The sequence below is a fragment of the Tyto alba genome, unplaced genomic scaffold (genome assembly GCF_018691265.1).
Source record: "Tyto alba isolate M040663 unplaced genomic scaffold, T.alba_DEE_v4.0 Super-Scaffold_22, whole genome shotgun sequence".
In the NCBI taxonomy this organism is placed as follows: domain Eukaryota; kingdom Metazoa; phylum Chordata; class Aves; order Strigiformes; family Tytonidae; genus Tyto; species Tyto alba.
Window position 1 is genome coordinate 25,079,541 of NW_024881296.1, and position 17,755 is coordinate 25,097,295.

At 43.7% G+C, this 17,755-nt stretch overlaps 1 protein-coding gene across 10 annotated transcripts in view; it reads left to right on the forward strand.

The window, feature by feature from the left end:
* The window catches only part of TULP4 (TUB like protein 4), a 165,638-nt gene that overhangs the window by 139,511 nt on the left and 8,372 nt on the right, over positions 1 to 17,755 (forward strand). For all 10 annotated transcript variants that reach the window (XM_042795670.1, XM_042795672.1, XM_042795676.1 and 7 more), the window contains 7 exons: positions 2,669 to 2,893; positions 5,172 to 5,406; positions 5,906 to 6,050; positions 7,513 to 7,657; positions 9,030 to 9,123; positions 10,766 to 10,909; positions 14,184 to 16,774. In XM_042795670.1, coding sequence (XP_042651604.1) covers positions 2,669 to 2,893; positions 5,172 to 5,406; positions 5,906 to 6,050; positions 7,513 to 7,657; positions 9,030 to 9,123; positions 10,766 to 10,909; positions 14,184 to 16,774 — 3,579 coding nt within the window. The remainder of the gene's footprint in view (positions 1 to 2,668; positions 2,894 to 5,171; positions 5,407 to 5,905; positions 6,051 to 7,512; positions 7,658 to 9,029; positions 9,124 to 10,765; positions 10,910 to 14,183; positions 16,775 to 17,755) is intronic.

Genomic DNA, 17,755 nt, shown 5'->3' on the forward strand with positions numbered 1-17,755 from the left:
TTTGTGTGTATGTATTTAAACATGCACCCACTCACATATTGTTTACATAAAAATATATAAACAGAATATAGGGGAATCAGACATTCAGAAGTTTAGAAGATGTCTGAACTATGGTTGCCTGTTGGGAAACTATGGTGAAATCATGTAATGAGGCAATGCCTTTTGACTTCTGACTTTCTGCTCTTCCTGAGCTCCACAATGCTGTGTTGCCAGAGGTCCCACCCAGCATTTCAAAGCTTCTGAAAAACCTGTTCCTTAGCAATATGTTTAAGATTGCAGATGTACTTGTACTGGTACTATCTGCATGTCTGCTGTTCTCTGCATGCAGCAGTAACCTGAGGAGAGAAGTAGTTTCATTTGTCTCTGTTTGGATGAACAGAGTCCTCTCTGGCTGTGATATATTGGCTTATAATAGCTGCCATACTGGACTTCATGGCAGGGCTATCTGGGTGTGCTGTGCTGGATTATGATAGTTGGGATATTAGACTTCTCTTCTGGCATTAAACTCTGTCCAATAAATAAACATTTGTGTCCTAAGTCACATACTTGTTTGTTCCTTCACCATATTTATAGGTAAGCTTTACTTGATGCAAAGTGAACAGAAGAGTGTGGTTTGGATCCCACGGTAACATTCAGGTAGATAGTTCTGCCCATGCTGAGTTTCAGCCCTTGGGAAAATCAGGATCACTTTTACTGGTGCCTCTCTCAGGCTGCTGTATAGTAGATGTGGCAGGTACCTAACTTGTGTCAGTGCCTTTTCAATTCCATTTATTTTGCAAGCAGCTTGAACTGTCTCATTATTGCCAGACAGTATGAGAGCTGAGCCACACTCTCTAATAGTAAAAATACCAATCAGTAAGAGATACTTTTTGTGATCTCTCATCAGACTTAAGGCTCTGTCCCACAGATTATGGTTATGACAAGGCATATAACAATTATTGATGGTACATAAAGGATTTCTCAATTCCTTTTAAGTTCTCCACTACAAAACGCCTTTAGCAATTACTGTGAAAATCACAAGGTTCACATGTTGCTACTTTCGGTTTGCGTATCAGTCAGCCTGAAAGTTTGTGCCTCTGTGGAAGTGTGTGTATGTGGTGGTGCCTAGATGTAATGAAAATGGAGCTTCTTCATTCCTCCCACTTCAAAACCAGTATTTTCCTTGAAATTTAAATCTAGGATAAGATGACATAGCAGGGAAGATGCTTTCTCTGGAAAAGTTGTTTCGTCCAACCCTCTGTCTTGATGACAGACATTGATATAGTGCTGTGCAGCTGCATTCTGCATAAAAACATCTTGTCCCAGTTTCTCACCTTTAAGCATCTTGCATTTGTAACTGAAGGGAAAGTTTATTTCTCTGGAGTAGATTAGTAACTTCTGAGCTGATCTAACCCAGGTTTCTGGGTACCATATTACTAGAGAGGAATGGATAAAAGTTACTACTGATGATGCCTTGCCTCTTGTCTTTGGTATAGTTAATTCTTGTTTGGTGCATCTTGTGAAGAACAAAGATATTTCAAAGAGACCTGACCTTTCAGCAAATACAGTTAAATGAAAAACATGTTTGCTTAAACTTTTGAGTGTTGTGGATTGTGAGAAGAAGGGAGCCCTTCACAGAAAGGAGTAAACCTTTTGTAGGTCACTTATTACAGCCTGCTGCACAGTATTCTTCATGGAGTGAGAGCTTCTGCTTTACTCTTTGTTGTTTATTTGTATAGAGATAACAGCTATGGGATTGAAATTCTTTACAGTACATGTGTATGTGCAAATACAGATGCTTTGTAACACAGGAAGCAAGAGATGGCAGATGGATGCAGCTAACACTCGTGAAGGGCAAAAGGAATAGTGATGAGGCTATAAGAGGTCACAATGGACCAGTGCTTTATATGAAAAAGATGGGGTTTAGGAAGAGAGTTTAGAGAGCTCCTTGCAAGCACAGCTCAGTATTCCCACATGAACTCTTAATGTTCATGTGGCAGGGAATAACGTCCAAAGCCGCATTTGAGTTGTTTGTTATTCTGCTCCACATTCTGACAGTACTAATCACCCCTTACTCTATTTTTACTGTCATGATTTTAGACATTTCTGAATGTAGACAAGCAGAAGACAAAAGGACATTTTTTATTTTGTTCCTGGTGCTCTTTCCCAGTTTGCTTCCTCTGAGAATAGTTCAAAAGAGACACTGTGCAGCAGAAGACTCGGTGCAAGACAAGAAAGCTGACTGAGTTTTGTCCACTAGTTTACTACATGTCTCAGGGCATGTATTGTAAATTTTCAGTTGTAAAATGGGAATTGTTACCAGTGGATGAGGATTGATTAGATGACTGAAAAAATCACCTAGATAGAGCATCAAAGGATCCTGCTTTTTAACACTGTGAGACTTTAAAGTCACTTATTCTATCTAGGTAATGAATTTGGTAGACAGTTCCTTGAGTGAAGACCTTTAAGCCTTGTGAGTAAAAAGCACTGTATAACCATTAACCACTGTTACCAATAATTTCATATGTTCACATTCTTCTCCCTTTTTGTGGGCAATAGTGTGCACTTTTAAGTTTCTGGAAGACAAGGTAACATGATCAGTGCTGAATTCATGTGATCACTTGCTGTGCAACTATCTTGGAGAAAGTACAGGCTTTTTTAAAGTTGTGTCCTTTTCCTCTCCATGCAGCGTCCCATCATCTCCATCTGTTGGGGTCACAGGGATTCGCGCCTGCTGATGGCCTCTGGACCTGCGTTATACGTTGTCAGAGTCGAGCACAGGGTCTCCAGCCTGCAGCTGCTGTGCCAGCAGACCATCGCTAGCTGTCTGCGGGATGACAAGGATATCAGCAAACTGACCCTGCCCCCTCGGCTCTGCTCGTACCTCACCACTGCCTTCATACCAACAATCAAGGTAAAAGGAAAAAATGTGTGTGTGAGGAAGAGGAAGGGGTTGCTTGTTTTCACACCCATGGTGCTCCTAAGTGACAATGGTTAAATTATAAGATATTATCATTTTCGTAATTATCATTTTAAAAGCTTGATTAAGGGTCATTCCTGCCCTCTTCAAGAGCCCACTGATCCATTTGGCACCTATTAAAATCTGAAAATAAGGCTCACTTACGCTGACCTGCATTATTCCATGGGGATGGCCTTTCCAAGGACATCCCAATGGTAAAATATGCTGGTGACGCACAAAGACTTCTGAAGAAGTTCACACTGATGATGATGCTGAGTCATGGTTATAGGAGAGATTCACAGTGGTAAAACTGTTCCCTCCCTAGTTGTTACATGAGTTCTTATATTGTCGGGAAAGGTACACTTCAGATCTGTGGCTGCCCAGATATTTCTACTGATAGTGAGTTCTGCTAACCTTGTTGCTCCAGCGGTGCTATGGAAGAATGGACCAGATATGCCTTCTCCTGTATCACTAGCCGAGCCATCTGCTCAACCCCTTTGCTTCGTGGTTTTGCACTCAGTCACATCTCAGGATTTCCAAAGTCTTTATCACAGCCTATAAACCAGAGCATTAGCTGGTAAATGCCCTATGTTCAAACATACATTTTTGTGTTACATATTTTTTGTGTATGTGTTACAGCATTCTCTTGAGACAGTTTCAGGTCCTTATTAAAACAATGCAGAGCCAGAATAACTAATTTGAAATCAGTGGAGTTGGCCCAGCTTAAATGAGAACAAATTATGCCTATAAAATAATGATTCAGCACAGTTCCATTTGGATACTGCTAATCAGGGCAATTTGTGCGTCTGTGAAACATTTCATTTGCCAGAGAAGAATAAATGCCTTGATGTAACCACAACTACTCAATCTCCAGAGATTCAGAGCATTTAGTGTTTCTAGCATCAGTGCTTCTTAATTCTTTCTAGCGCGCCTACTTCTTCCCAGGATGCTTTCCATGTTGTCCCAGAACAACCCCTGCAGCTCTCCAGAGCATCAGTGATGCTTGCTTGGGTGGGACTGGATGGGACAGGACAGGATGGGATGGGACTGGATGGAACAGGATGGGATGGGATGGGATGAAAGCAGCAGTTGGCTGTAGCAAGGCTGGGAGCCATGACAGGGATCAGAGGAGCAGAGGCAGTACAGGGGCACATCATTGCTGACAGCCCTTCTATCATCTCTTGGAGGGAATGCCAAGATGTGGAGCAGTTGCACGGCTGTGTAGCTGAGAGGCTGAAGTGGGGTTCCCAGAAGCCACATGCCCCTGCTGTTTCATGGGTATTTCTGGAGCCTCCTCAGCACTGCTTTATACTTTCTGCTGGCTCTCCCCCAGCTACATACTTCCACCTATGTTGTCAGCCATGCTTCCAGTGCCTGGCAAGGCACCCTTTTCCCTGCATGCATTCCTCTTTCCCTTCCAGATTGAGGGCTACATTATAGATCATCCCTCAGCCCATGCCCATCTCGCCAGGTTAGGGAGGCTCCTTTTTTCCCCTACTTTTTTTTTCTTATACTTTCATTTTGAAATAAATTGTGTTGACTTATACACATAAGTAGTATTTGTGTCATGCAGGCTATATTGTCCTAGGCAAAAGCAGTCCAACTGCTTTAGGACTGAGCTTTTCATGGATTAATACAGTGTGCTGGCAAGCAGGGCAAAGTAACCCACCCTCATCTTTGTGCTCATATTTCTCCACATTGCATGCAAATAGGCCCTCAGCAAAGATGGATCACATGCTTGGAAGTGATGTAAGAAGTACAAGCTTCTTCCAGAGCTGACAGTGTTGTAGCATAGTGGCATAGCATGTACCAGTACTAACGAGGAATGGGAACCTGAGTGGCCAAGTTCACTTCAAGGGCCAGCAAGAGAAGATACTCTGAAACTTAGACTTGACCACATTACCCAAGTTAAAAGAGAAGTTTTTGATAGAGCCAGAGCTTGAAGACAGGTTTGTTGTCTAATTCAGTGCTCCAACCACAGGTCCAACCTTCCTGATATAACTAGTTTGTTTTCTGTGTACAACTGCTTTTGACCTAACTAAATAATCCACAGCCACTGTCTTGCATATGTATCCTGCATAATCACACAGTAACCTCTTTTAATCTTGACCTGCCAAGTTAGAGTTGGGTTCAAATTCAGTTAGTTGTGTTGGGATTAAGTCACCACAGGAAAAAAAAAATAAAAATAATAACCTATAGGAAACTTTCTCTTTCCTTCCTTCACTTAATGAAGCCTCCTATCCCAGACCCAAACAATATGAGAGATTTTGTCAGCTACCCAACAGCTGGTAATGAACGGCTTCACTGCACGATGAAGCGGACAGAAGATGACCCAGAGGTTGGTGGTCCATGTTATACTCTGTACCTGGAATACCTTGGGGGACTGGTGCCTATTCTGAAAGGACGTCGTATCAGCAAGTTGCGGCCAGAGTTCGTCATCATGGATCCTAAAACAGATGGGAAAGCAGGTAGAATTGAATTTTTGCTCTGTTTAAAAAATTATTTAGAAATACTTGAGATACTAAATCTTCAAGAGTTAAAGAAAATCTAGCTATGCAGGATGGAAGGTGGCATCAGATATTTTTTTTCTGATGTGAAAAAAATCTTTAGCGTGACCTACACTCAGGCCTCTGAAATTATACCATACTGTCTTCTGTTTTACAAATGGGAATTTCCTGTATTTTGAATAGTGGGGAATAGGTTGCTAATTAGCAGAAAATATTCTTTAATCTCAATTTTGAAGTTCAGTTGAATGCTATTCACCCTTCTGAATCATGTTCATCTGAGTTCAAACCATTGGAAATTTGGAGTTTATACTAGGCAGGGTGAAGAATGGTTCATTTCCTCTGCATAGTTTTATCTCAGCTGCTGCCTGTGAATCAGGTTTATGTTTCTGGTGACTGATAGTTGTAATTGATATCAGTTTTCTAAAGCAGCACTTACATTTTCTGGGGCCTGTCTTGATAGATGAAATCTATGGAAACAGCTTGATTTCCACTGTGATTGACAGCTGTAACTGCTCGGACTCCAGCGATATCGAACTGAGTGATGACTGGGCAGCAAAGAAATCTCCCAAAATCAGTCGAGCTAGCAAATCACCCAAACTTCCCAGGTAATAATTTCCTGGATTTTCCTGGATACTTCTTTTTCTTCCTCATGTTTTCTTTTTTTTTTTTTTTTCTTTTTGAATACTGTCTTGATAGCTCATTAAATGAAAAGCAAACTCCTTAGGAGTCTTCTGGAGCAGTAGGGTCCTCTATGGTGTGCAGTTCTGGGGTGATCTTAGAGATTGGTGTTGAGGTGGACTTTAGTGAAGATTCTGGGGCTAAAGGTAATGGGAAACAAGAGGGCACCATTTCTCCCCAGGCAGTCTCGAAGAAGGATTTTATGTACTCTCACACCACTGCCTCTGCCACACGTGAACTCTTGCCACCACAGGATATATTTTGTCCTTCAGACCGTCTGTGTTTTTACCTCCTCTGTGCTTAGGGTCCCTGGTCTAGTTAAAGCCTTTATTTCCTCAGGGGTATATTCAAATTCGTAAGTCCTTGCATAGGTGGCATAGATCTTTCCATAGGCAGCACTGCTGCTGTGGTGACCTTGCAAGGGAGCCTCAGCAAACAGATCCTCCTAAACACTGGGTTTAAACACTGGCTTCTGTAATGATATGCAAATAAGCTTATTATTCATCTGGTTGCTTTTCTGCCAGCTCTTCATTTTATTCATTATGTACCTAGGACTCTCCACCTGCACAGAGCCTCACTGATGTCTGTGATGCTTCTCATAGGCACTGACGTCTATCTGCCAGCTTCGTGTTATGGGATTGAGGCCCTGATGCCTTCTAGCTGCAGATGATACTTTTACAAAGACCTTACATTATGAGCTTGCCCTAGTATGAGGCAAAGCAACTGCATCCTTTTATATGTGAACATAATGTGTGAAATACTGAAGTTTAGTACAACGTGACAAAAGACCCATCAGTTCCTGAGCCTAAAACTGAAACGGTACAGGAAAAACAACTATCCTGCGTCCTTGGTTTTCTAGGACTGTACTTTAAAAATGTAACTTCTGTTAATTTTTTTTTCGACCAGTGAGGTTTTTCAGGTGCTTGATCTCTTATTCATGACCCCCTTTGTATAGTGGGAGGTAGGAATAACTTTTGTTTTAGAGTAAGAGCACTGACAAAGTTGGTGGAGCCTTGTTTTGCTGTACTAATGTGGAGACCTGCCAGCCGAGGTGTCATGCTTCCATTTCTTGAGGCTTTGCTCAAAGTCTGCATAGCTGAAATAGCTCAGCCCTACACCTTTTTATGGATTAGTGAAGGATATGTTGTATTTGGCAGAACTGCTGTAAGCTTTGTTAAATGAATTAGAAAGCATCCTGTCAGAGTTACTGCAAGTGTGTCAGGCCTTATATATCTTTAAATTTGACCCACCTCTCACATCCTGTAGACTTTACAGTCTTCATTACTCACTTACAGGACACCATTCCAATTGTTTTCATTACATCTTTACATCCAAAGACATGACATTTTATGTGATTATTGATGATTCCAATTATTGCTTCATATGCAGAATCAATATAGAAGCTCGCAAATCTCCAAAGATGTCACGAGCCGCACAGGAGATATCAAGGTCACCAAGGTTACCAATAAGGAAACCATCTATTGGTTCACCAAGCCTAACCCGAAGAGAGTTTCCTTTAGAAGATATTACTCAGGTATTGTGCACATTGTTACCAGATCTGAGTCCAGATGCATCTGCTTCCAGGAGCAGCAAGTTGTCATATAGATCCAGTGATCACTAATAAGAAATTTTAATTTCCCTACAGTAACTAGATGGAACAAGTAGAAAATTGCATGTTCCATTTCAGTGTTAATGTTTGAAAGTGTCAATGGAATATCAGGCATTTTGTGATAAATCCTGGCACCACTAACTTCTGTTAATGTGAATCTATTTGAGAGGTTTCATTCTAGGTGATGTTGTTGGCGGTTTGAAAATGTATGCGAAAATGCTTCTTACTCGGTTGCTCAGAGCTGTCCTAATGCCACCATAGTTCTCTGCTTTGCTAGGAATTGCAGAGATAAGGAAATGCTTGCTTCAGAGGGCCACATGTTTTCTGTTTCATAATTCACAGAATCATAGAATGGTTTGGGTTGGAAGGGTCGGTTAGGGTCATCTAGTCCACCCTCCCTGCAAAGATCAAGGACATCTTCAACTAGATCAGGAACATGGAACAGCCTTAATTGGAAGGAAGGCAAGGAATTAGCACTTTGTGCTCTTTGTAGTGTTCATGACCTGTGGGTAAATGAAACTTAACAGGCTGTAGAACTGTCTGAGTTACATATTGTATTAATACCAGTCTGCATTCTTTTCATTTTTTTTTGTTTTATTTCCGTAGTTTTTTTCTGCTCTCTTTTCACTTTTTCCTTTATATTGAAACGTTCTAGATCACTTACATAGCAGTGGTAGACAGGACCAAAAGTCCTTTGAATAGGGCAGGAGACCAGGGGCTTAGATCCTGCTGCTGATATTATGCTGCAGCATAACTCTTGGCCTTTGAGAAAATCTCTTGGACTTTCAGACCTATAATTTGATCACCAAGGAAGCACTGGTTTGGGAAGGTGCTTTGGAAGCTCCAGGGAGAATGTGTTTGTCATTATGAGTAATTAATTTCTGTTTGATTTATTGTTCTAGAAAGTGATCTGTAAATATAGAACCAAGGGACAGGGTGTATTACTTTCTGAAATACACAATAGCCATGCTCTTGTTGTGCAGGAGAAGCAAGTGTCTGAAAACAGACCTGTTCTCACTAGAGCAGCCATCGTGTTGTCCAGTTCTTCAACAGCTTTAATCAGCCAGTGTGGCTGTTGTATACATCATTTCTGATGGTGTTCAGATATCAAAATGAGACGTCTTAATGACTGGGTATAACAGTTGCTACATAGGCACATTAGGCTGTTTCAATAAAATAAAAACAAGAGAAGCTGAAATTGTATTATCACTTGCAATAGCTTGATTGCTCTGAAGGTTTTTATTAGAGCTTGATACATATTTTATTAGGTGAAAATGATCTTGTTTTTGCTTTGCAGCACAACTACCTTGCTCAGGTCACATCTAATATCTGGGGAACAAAATTTAAAATTGTGGGTTTGGCTGCTTTCCTACCAACTAACCTTGGTGCAGGTAAATGTAAACTCTATTGACTTTTTGCATGTCAAACTCCTTCTAACAAATAATAAATTTATGCCCTGTGATTCTTTTTAAGTCATCAAAAGGCTTCTTTAACAAAGCTCTTATTTTTTTGTGGACAATAAGAATTAGATTTTACAAAATTCACTGTAACTAAAAGAGATTGAAATCTCTAAATACAATAACAAGATGATCAATAAAATGCTCAAAGTCTCTGCTATAATAAAAAGATGAATCAACAGTCAAGCCCAGACCTTTATTTTTACTGACTATTTGAACAAACCCCCCAAAATAAGTCATTTTTTGCAAGAAGACTACAAAAATTAGTCTTTAAGTTGCTGTAATAGAAATATATTTAAAACTCAGATTTTTATAGTCATGTAGCTACTAATTATACTGAATAATGTTTAAAAAGCTCTTACAGCATCATGCTCAGGATTCCTCAAGCCAGTGCATAGCCTTATCATATGGTTCTCTTGCTGGAGCATCAGTAAATTTGTAGCCTTCATTAAAAGTAGCAGTTGTCTAGTCTCTTGACATTCTTCTGTGTATGCCATTTCTCCCTAGATAGTCCTGTTGAAAGGAAGAAGACTAAATAAAGAACAGGGTACCTCTTAGCAGAACTAAGCTCTGAATTGAAATATTAATGCAATTATAGGAGTTTTACAAGCTCTTTTGAAAACTTTCTTTTTTCTGTGTTGCATTATATAGATAGGTCAGGACTACATAATGATGCCTTAGATGCAGAATTAGTTACATAGATATATTTTGTGGCTGAATTGACTTCTGTTAGACAAGAGGTGGAGTCCCAATCACTGGGGAGAGGACCTCTGGCCCAATCTCCAGGCAAAGGTTGTCCTCTCAGGATGTAGTCTCCCTGCAGACAACCAGTGCTACTACTATAGTGCAGTGGCACCTTCTACTTAATAAAGTGTTACGGAAACCCTCAGGTTTGTCCCAGCCACTTGGTGTTCAAGTAATTTAGAAATTTCTGACATCTTCAATTTGCAGTGATTGTCAAAAGATAGTGTAAGAATGACCCTACTGGTTCAGGCCAGAAGTTGTTCTAATTCTCTCATTTTCAGTGACGGATATCTAGGGAAGGATATAAGTGTAGACTAAGTGTGTGGTGATACTTCCTTCAGATGTTGTCCCAGTCTCCAGTGGTTTGGGTCCCAGGGACTTCCGGAGCCAGGAGGTGTTTCTTTGTGTGTAGTAACTCTCAAAAAATTTCCTTCCTGAGAGCTTTCCAATTTTCCCCTAAACTCATGTAAGTCGGTGTCATCCTGTGGTGAAGAGCTCCAAAAGTAGAACGGAAAAATTATTTTCCTTCCATAAAAATAGATGTGAATACCAGATGAAGTAATTCATTATTTCTACAGATTATTTAACTACAGAGATGCTGCTTCTATTTAAAGAGAAATAGTTGAAAGTAATAATCTCTTTTATCCTGTTTATGTGAAATGTTACATAGTGGTTTGGCTGAGAATGGCCCATATATGCATTTGTTCATTAACACATTAAATAAAAATAGTCATAACCCTTCTGTCTGCTTTGAACAGATTCTTTCTTAGCTTTAGATGCTCTTTGTGTAACAGATTTTTTTAGTTTCTTTATTGTTATACTCTTTCTCCAGTAATATATAAAACCAGTTTGCTGCATCTTCAGCCCAGGCAGATGACAATTTATCTCCCAGAAGTGCGGAAGATTTCAATGGACTACATTAACCTGCCTGTCTTTAATCCAAATGTTTTCAGCGAAGACGAAGATGATTTACCAGGTAAGGAGGAGCTGGAGGTCTGCCATGATATGGGTTAAGCTAGATGGAGGACAGATTACTTGTGTCACTAGCCCCCTCTGGTAAACACACAAATCAAAATCCCTTCGTCTGATGGTATCCTGCACAATTGAATTAGAATAAGGCCAATATGTATTACAGACATTGTTTTCTAAAATATGTGGAAAATATAATCTGTATAGAACTGCTAATTTTCAAGTTTATTGGAAAATGAATCATCTTCTATTTAGTTCACTAAGTATTCTCCGTAGACTAAAGCCTTGCATTCTGCATCTTTGTAGGACAGAATTGTAATATGTTGGAAGCCCAAAAAGGTCATTCTTGTGACCTGATAGCAGCAAAGCACAGCCTCTGATAGGGGCTTGGGTGGGAGGGCAGGTTCCTGTGAAACTCAGCCACCCTTTGAGAAGTGATAAATGCCCATTTGGATTTTTATCAACACCAAGTCTTACAGAAAGGCTAAAATAGTAAAGTAGTCTATAAACAAGAGGAGGGACCATGAAGACTTTCTCATTTCACTGAGATGTAAGGTAGCAGAAGTTTGAAGCAATGTGGGGAAGGCTTGGATGCAGGTGATGTGAATATGACAGGTAAAAGGACTGGCACTACTCAGGACCTCCTCCGGTTTAAAAAAAAAAAAATAATCATCATGCCAATAAAATTAACAAATAATAGACAAGAAGATAAATTAATATCTCTTCAGAATTTTCACATCAGTGAGGGATTCCTGTTGCCAGATCACAGGTAATACAAAAATTAAATAGAAAAAAAAAGTTAATATAAAGTCTTCACATCCCTTCCTGAAAATTGGAGTAGATCTGCAGTATCAATTCCTTTTATATTATTAAAAGAGCTGAAATGCTACTCAGAATTGCAGATTGATGAACAGCAAATAAATATAGGGAAAATTGTTAAAGAGTTTTGTTATAGCTTTTTGAGGAGGCTAGTAAAAGAATCATACTACCCTGTCCTCTGTAACAGCCTTCCTCTTCTTGTCCACTTTTTTCTTTTTAGTGTCTTCTGAAAATTCATTTCTGACTTAGCAAACAGAAGCTACTTAAATTGTAAAAAACATTTCTGGGGATATCCTTTCTTAAAGCCTGCGTATAAAGGAAAAAAGTGCCATATACTACTGGGAAAAAATATTGTAGTGTAAATAATGATTACATGATAGATTAAAAAAAAACATAGTAGAAATCTCCTCTTGGGCAATGGAATGTTCATAGTGAGGTACTCTTGGGGCAAATGATTTTTAATGTAGTCAGTGAAGATTTGGCAAGGCAAATGGACACTGAGTTGATTTAACTTGCAAATTATGCAAACAAATCAATTAAAAACCACTGGAGAAATGAAAAAAACACTGGTTTTAAACACTTTGGGATATTAAGCAACACTGCAAAGAATGAGATTTTGTTTGATAAGGCACTTAATACCCATGACAGCAACTTTCTGTGTTGCTCAAGCCAAGCTAACAATTAGACTTGGAGCTGTGGCAGATAAATTGCTAACCTGCAGATATCAGGATGAAAGCATGGCCTGCCAGCTGAGCCCAGAACCACGCTGCCTTAGGGTCAGTTAAATTTAGCTGTCAGTCTCCTTCTAAAGGAAAGAACAGAACTACCATAAAAATTTGCCAGCATAGCCACAGAACGGTCTATACACCTACCATGTTTGTGACTGATACTGATAAAAGCCTAAAGCTATTGAAAATATAATTATAGGGCATACGTAGATGAGTAGAATTTTAATTAAAAGTTAATTAGGAACTGGGCAGCAGCTGTTCACCACCACCACAGCCAGCTGTGGGAAACTTTTCCTATATACATTTACTTCTTTTCACATTTCTGGTTGCAGCCTGTCCAAACACTGATGCTGAAGTTACCCTGACTACAGTACCCACTTGAATTTTTTTGGCTTCTCATCTATTTCCTCACATCTTTTCCTTACAAGTCTTTCAAGAACTTTTATAAGTTTTGTCTGTATTTCCATCATATTCCTCTCTCTGTTTCATCTTCCTTCTTTTTGCGTTACTGGTTGCTTTGTCACCCACTATACCCAAGAGATAATAACCTTCATTTTCCCAACTGCTGTCTGTATTCTTCAGTTTTCATAGGCTCATTGGGTCTGGAGTCATTATACTAGATACTGTACAGTGCCTTCAGTACTTTCCTTTTCTTTTCCTCCACTTCCTTTTTTTTTTTTTCTTTTTTGATGACAACAGACATCCGAGTCAAAACTCATAACCGCTGTCAGATCAGGGTAGGCTTGAGGAGCATCATTTCATCTTCCTTCTGAAGCTCAGTTCAGCGTGGCACAGTGACACCTGACTGGCTCTAGCATGAGTCAGCCTGAGCCCACGGGGACGTTTTTGTGCCTCACCATCAGGTAGCAGCAGCCCTAGAAGAAGCCAGGAGGCCATGCTAGTGGTCCTAGGACTAGGGGCAAGGAAGAGATGGCAGCAGCCACAGGTCTGTGAGTGGATTTTTTTGTGTGATGTATTTATTGTCAAAAAACTTCCCTGAAAACTAGTGAGTCCTGATTGAGCAAAACTTTCATTGATTTAAGTAGGAGTAGTTAAAATTGGCTGATAAGTGAATGGTAATTCAGACCTGTCGGGCAACTCCTTGCTCTGTGAAAGTCCATGGTAATCATAGCGTAGACCAAAAGTGAGCTCTGAACTCTACCTCTGAAGCATCACTGCCAATAAATTACTTTAAAGTTGACCACCAGCTGTTACAATGGGAATCAGTGGAGACAGGCTGGCTTACTTGATCAAACTAAGATCTGATCCGTTGATTTGGGGATCTGAGAGCAATCCATTCAGATGCAGCAGAGCTCTTAAGTGAGTACATGAAGATAGCAGGTAGTTTAAAAAGTCAAAGGTAAAGTGGAATGACAAAGTACAAAAGATGTGCAGTGCTTTTTTCTTCTAACTAGCTTTAAAAAACAATTTCTCCCCACTTTCTGAATTTTATGTCAACGCTGCTGTGAAATTTTCCCATTAAACATTTTTTAGCAACCCGCGTGTCTTTCACAAATGTTGAAGAAAACTCAAAAATACATGACACTGCTTCGGAAAAATTCCCCATTTTAGTGCCTGTTCCCCAACCGCTTGCCTAACCACAGAAAAAACTCGTGGCCGCTGGCCTGGGGCAGACCCACAGCACAGGCCTTGCCGCCGCCATCTCGTGCGAGGGGCCCCCAGGGCAGAGGAGGCCGGGGCGGCAGGTGACACGCTGTTGTTGTTCGTTTGCAGTGCCCGGTGCTCCCGGTGCCCCCGCCAGCAGCCCGCCGTGCACCGTCAACATCCCCATCGCCCCCATCCACAGCTCAGCCCAGGCCATGTCGCCCACGCAGAGCATCGGCCTGGTCCAGTCGCTGCTGGCCAATCAGAACGTGCAGCTGGACGTGCTGGCCAATCCGCCGGCGGAAGCGGGGGGTGAGGGGGCGGGGCCTTTCTCAGGGGCACCGGGCCGTTTTCCGGGCCCCGGGGCGGGGGCGCTGGTTGGGGGGGAGCTGGGCCGCGCTGCCCCCGTGCCCCTGGCCCTCGCCCCGCCGCCCCCCGCACCCCCCGCCATCGCCCTAGCCGACCTGCGGGACCACAGCGACCGCGAGCACGAGCCCCTGCCCAAGGCCAAGGCCCCACGGCCAGGCCCACAGCTGGGGGAAGGGGACGCCGTCATCTTCGGGGCCCCTCAGGAGCTGCAGCTGAACAAAATGAACCCCCCACCACCTTACCCTGGAACCATCCCCGCCGCGCCAACCGCTGCCCTGCCGCCACCACCGGGTCCCCCGCAGCCGCCCCTCGACCTCTGCCTAAAGAAGGGGGAGTTCTCCCTCTACCCAGCAGGGCACTACCAGACGCCCCTGGGGTACGAGCGGATAACAACGTTCGACAGCAGCGGGAACGTGGAGGAGGTGTGCCGGCCTCGCACCAGGATGCTCTGCGCCCAGAACACCTACACCCTGCCGGGGCCCGGCAGCTCCGCCACCTTGCGCATCACCGCCACCGAGAAGAAGATGCAGCAGCCCTGTGCCAGCGCCACCCTGAACCGGCTCACGGTCCCCCGTTACTCCATCCCAACCGGGGACCCGCCGCCCTACCCCGACATCGCCAGCCAGCTGTCCCAGGGCAGAAGCATCACGCAGAGGCTAGACAGCAGTATCATTCATGCAACTCTGCGGAGGAACAGCAGAGAGGCAGCCCTGAAAATGGCTCAGCTGGTAGATGGCCAGAGAGCCACCTTGCAACTTCCCCCAAAAGCCAAGAGCAGCGTTGTGGCAGGGCAGTACCAGCAGCGAGTACCCACCGCCTTGTATACCTGCAGCCAGTGCAGCAGCAGCGGCAGCGGAGGCGGGAGCAACTCGAGCGCTGGTGGTGTGGGCGGCATCTCTAGTGCCAACACTAGTAGCAGCACTTCCAGTATCGGTGGCATGAGACCTGATCTGAGCACGGGGAGTGGCTCCCAGCACAGCTCTGTCGTTGCTCACTCTGTCAGTACTTCGCCTCTGGCCTCCCAGTCCTCCTACAGCTTGCTGAGCCCTCCTGACAATTCCCGTGACCGAGCGGACTATATCAACTCCGCCTTCACGGAGGACGAGGCCCTTTCTCAGCACTGCCCGGTGGAGAAATCAATACGGCACGTACCCGTGTCCTTGACGGAGGCTGCCCTCAGTGTAAAACGGCCACCGCCATACCAGTGGGACCCTATGGTGAGTGAAGAGATATGGGTTCCTCAGGAAAGGACATCTCAGAGCTCAGTGCCCAACCCTCTAAAACCTACTCCTCTCATCATTGGTCAAGCTCAACATCTGGATATGTCTCGAGTGCCGTTTGTTTCCCCCAAGTCTCCAACCAGTCCCACTGCCACTTTCCAGACAAGTTATGGGGTTGGAGTACCTTACCCAGGAAGCTACAGTGCCCCTCCCCTTCAGGGAATGCAGCCCCCCTGCTCCCCCAAAGAAGCTCTGGCCCCAACGCAGTTTGCACAGCAGGAGCCCACCGTTGTGCTTCAGCCAGGTTATCCGTCCAACCTCTCCTATTGCCCTTTGCCACCCATGTACCCAGGAAGTAGCGCCTGCTCTAGTTTACAGCTGCCACCGATCGCCTTGCACCCGTGGAGCTCCTACAGCGCCTGCCCACCCGTACAGAACCCCCAGGGCACCTTGCCCCCCAAGCCGCTCCTCGTGGTGGAGAAGCCAGTCATGTCTCCCCCACCAGCAGAGCTGCAGGGCCACGTGGGCACAGAGGTAATGGTGGAGACGGCAGACACCTTCCAGGAGGTGCTCTCCTTGACGGAGAGCCCCGTTCCTCAAAGGACAGACAAATTTGGCAAGAAGAGCAGAAAGCGCCTAGACAGTCGAGCTGAGGAAGGAAACATGCAGGCTATCACCGAGGGCAAGGTCAAAAAGGAGGCAAGGACGCTGACTGACTTCAATTCACTAATATCCAGCCCTCGACTGGGGCGGGAGAAGAAGAAGGTCAAGAGCCAGAAAGACCAGCTGAAGTCCAAGAAGCTAAACAAGACAAATGAGTTTCAGGACAGTTCAGAGAGCGAGCCAGAGCTTTTTATCAGCGGGGATGAGCTGATGAACCAGAGCCAGGGCAGCAAAAAGGGTTGGAAAACCAAAAGGAGTTTGAGGACAGCCAGCGAGCTGGACGAATTCAAGTGCCGGAAGGCCAGTGAGAAGGAGGATGGGAGGCTGGGGAGCCAGGGCTTTGTGTACGTGATGGCCAACAAGCAGCCGCTGTGGAATGAGGCAACGCAAGTCTACCAGCTGGACTTTGGAGGGCGGGTGACCCAGGAGTCGGCAAAAAACTTCCAGATTGAGCTGGAAGGACGACAGGTAGGAGGGGGTGGCACACAGGGGACAGGGTGGGGACAGGGTGGGGGAAATCAGTGCCAGAAATAAGCTCTGCCTGTCATGTGGCCAAGTGCCTCCTGCTCGTGGTAGCTGCTCCGTGAAAAAAAGCTTTGCCACATGGTTGATAAAAAACAGCTGTCAAAGGTCTAGATTCAGAATGGAGGGTGAAGATCAGCTTTTAAGGAAATGTACAAAATATATTTGGTCTTACTGCAGTTGGAGTTGGAAATAAGGTCCTCTTTTAGTCTCACAGGCTCTCGCTGCTGAAGGTAGGTGGGTTTTTTAATAAACACAACAGATCTCCCTAACAGTCGCTGCATTTGCTGTCGGGGGTTGTGGATGGCAGCTAGCTGGGTGAACGCTGCTCCCTTCATGCGATGCTCACAAAGGTCAGCCAGTCAGCAGGTGGCTAAGGCAGAGATGATGGACAGGCAGTTAGGTTCCCTCCATACCAAAATTTCCCCTTGTGGGTTACTAGGCCTCTGGGGCTAGAGGAGGGAGGCACTGACCCTCCCCTGAACAAAGTGCTCCTGGGCTGCTTCTGAACAGCCCGTGGGTAGAGGGATCTGTAGATAGTTCAAAAAATCAAAACATTTTATTTTAGGCTCTCTCACCTTAGCCTGAGTGGGATGTTACTACACCAAACCCAGGCTATTAAGTGGTACCAGTCAGCAGGACACTATACTTAGACTCAGGAGACATATTTATTTCTTTGTCCAGCTGTCCCATCTCTGTAAGACCTTTTTCATTTATTAAAGACATCAAGCCTTTCAACTCCTTCTGATTTAACTTGGTGGTTAGATATCTTAAATATCGAACAGGCATGACCAGTGGTGGTCTGTTGGTTTTGTTTGTCTGTAACAGAAGCTCATTAAAAAGGCAGTGATCGGAGCCATTAATACCCCTTTCTTCTTCAGTGAAATGTCTGTGGATACGTGCCCATGGACAGCTGTCCCAAATCAC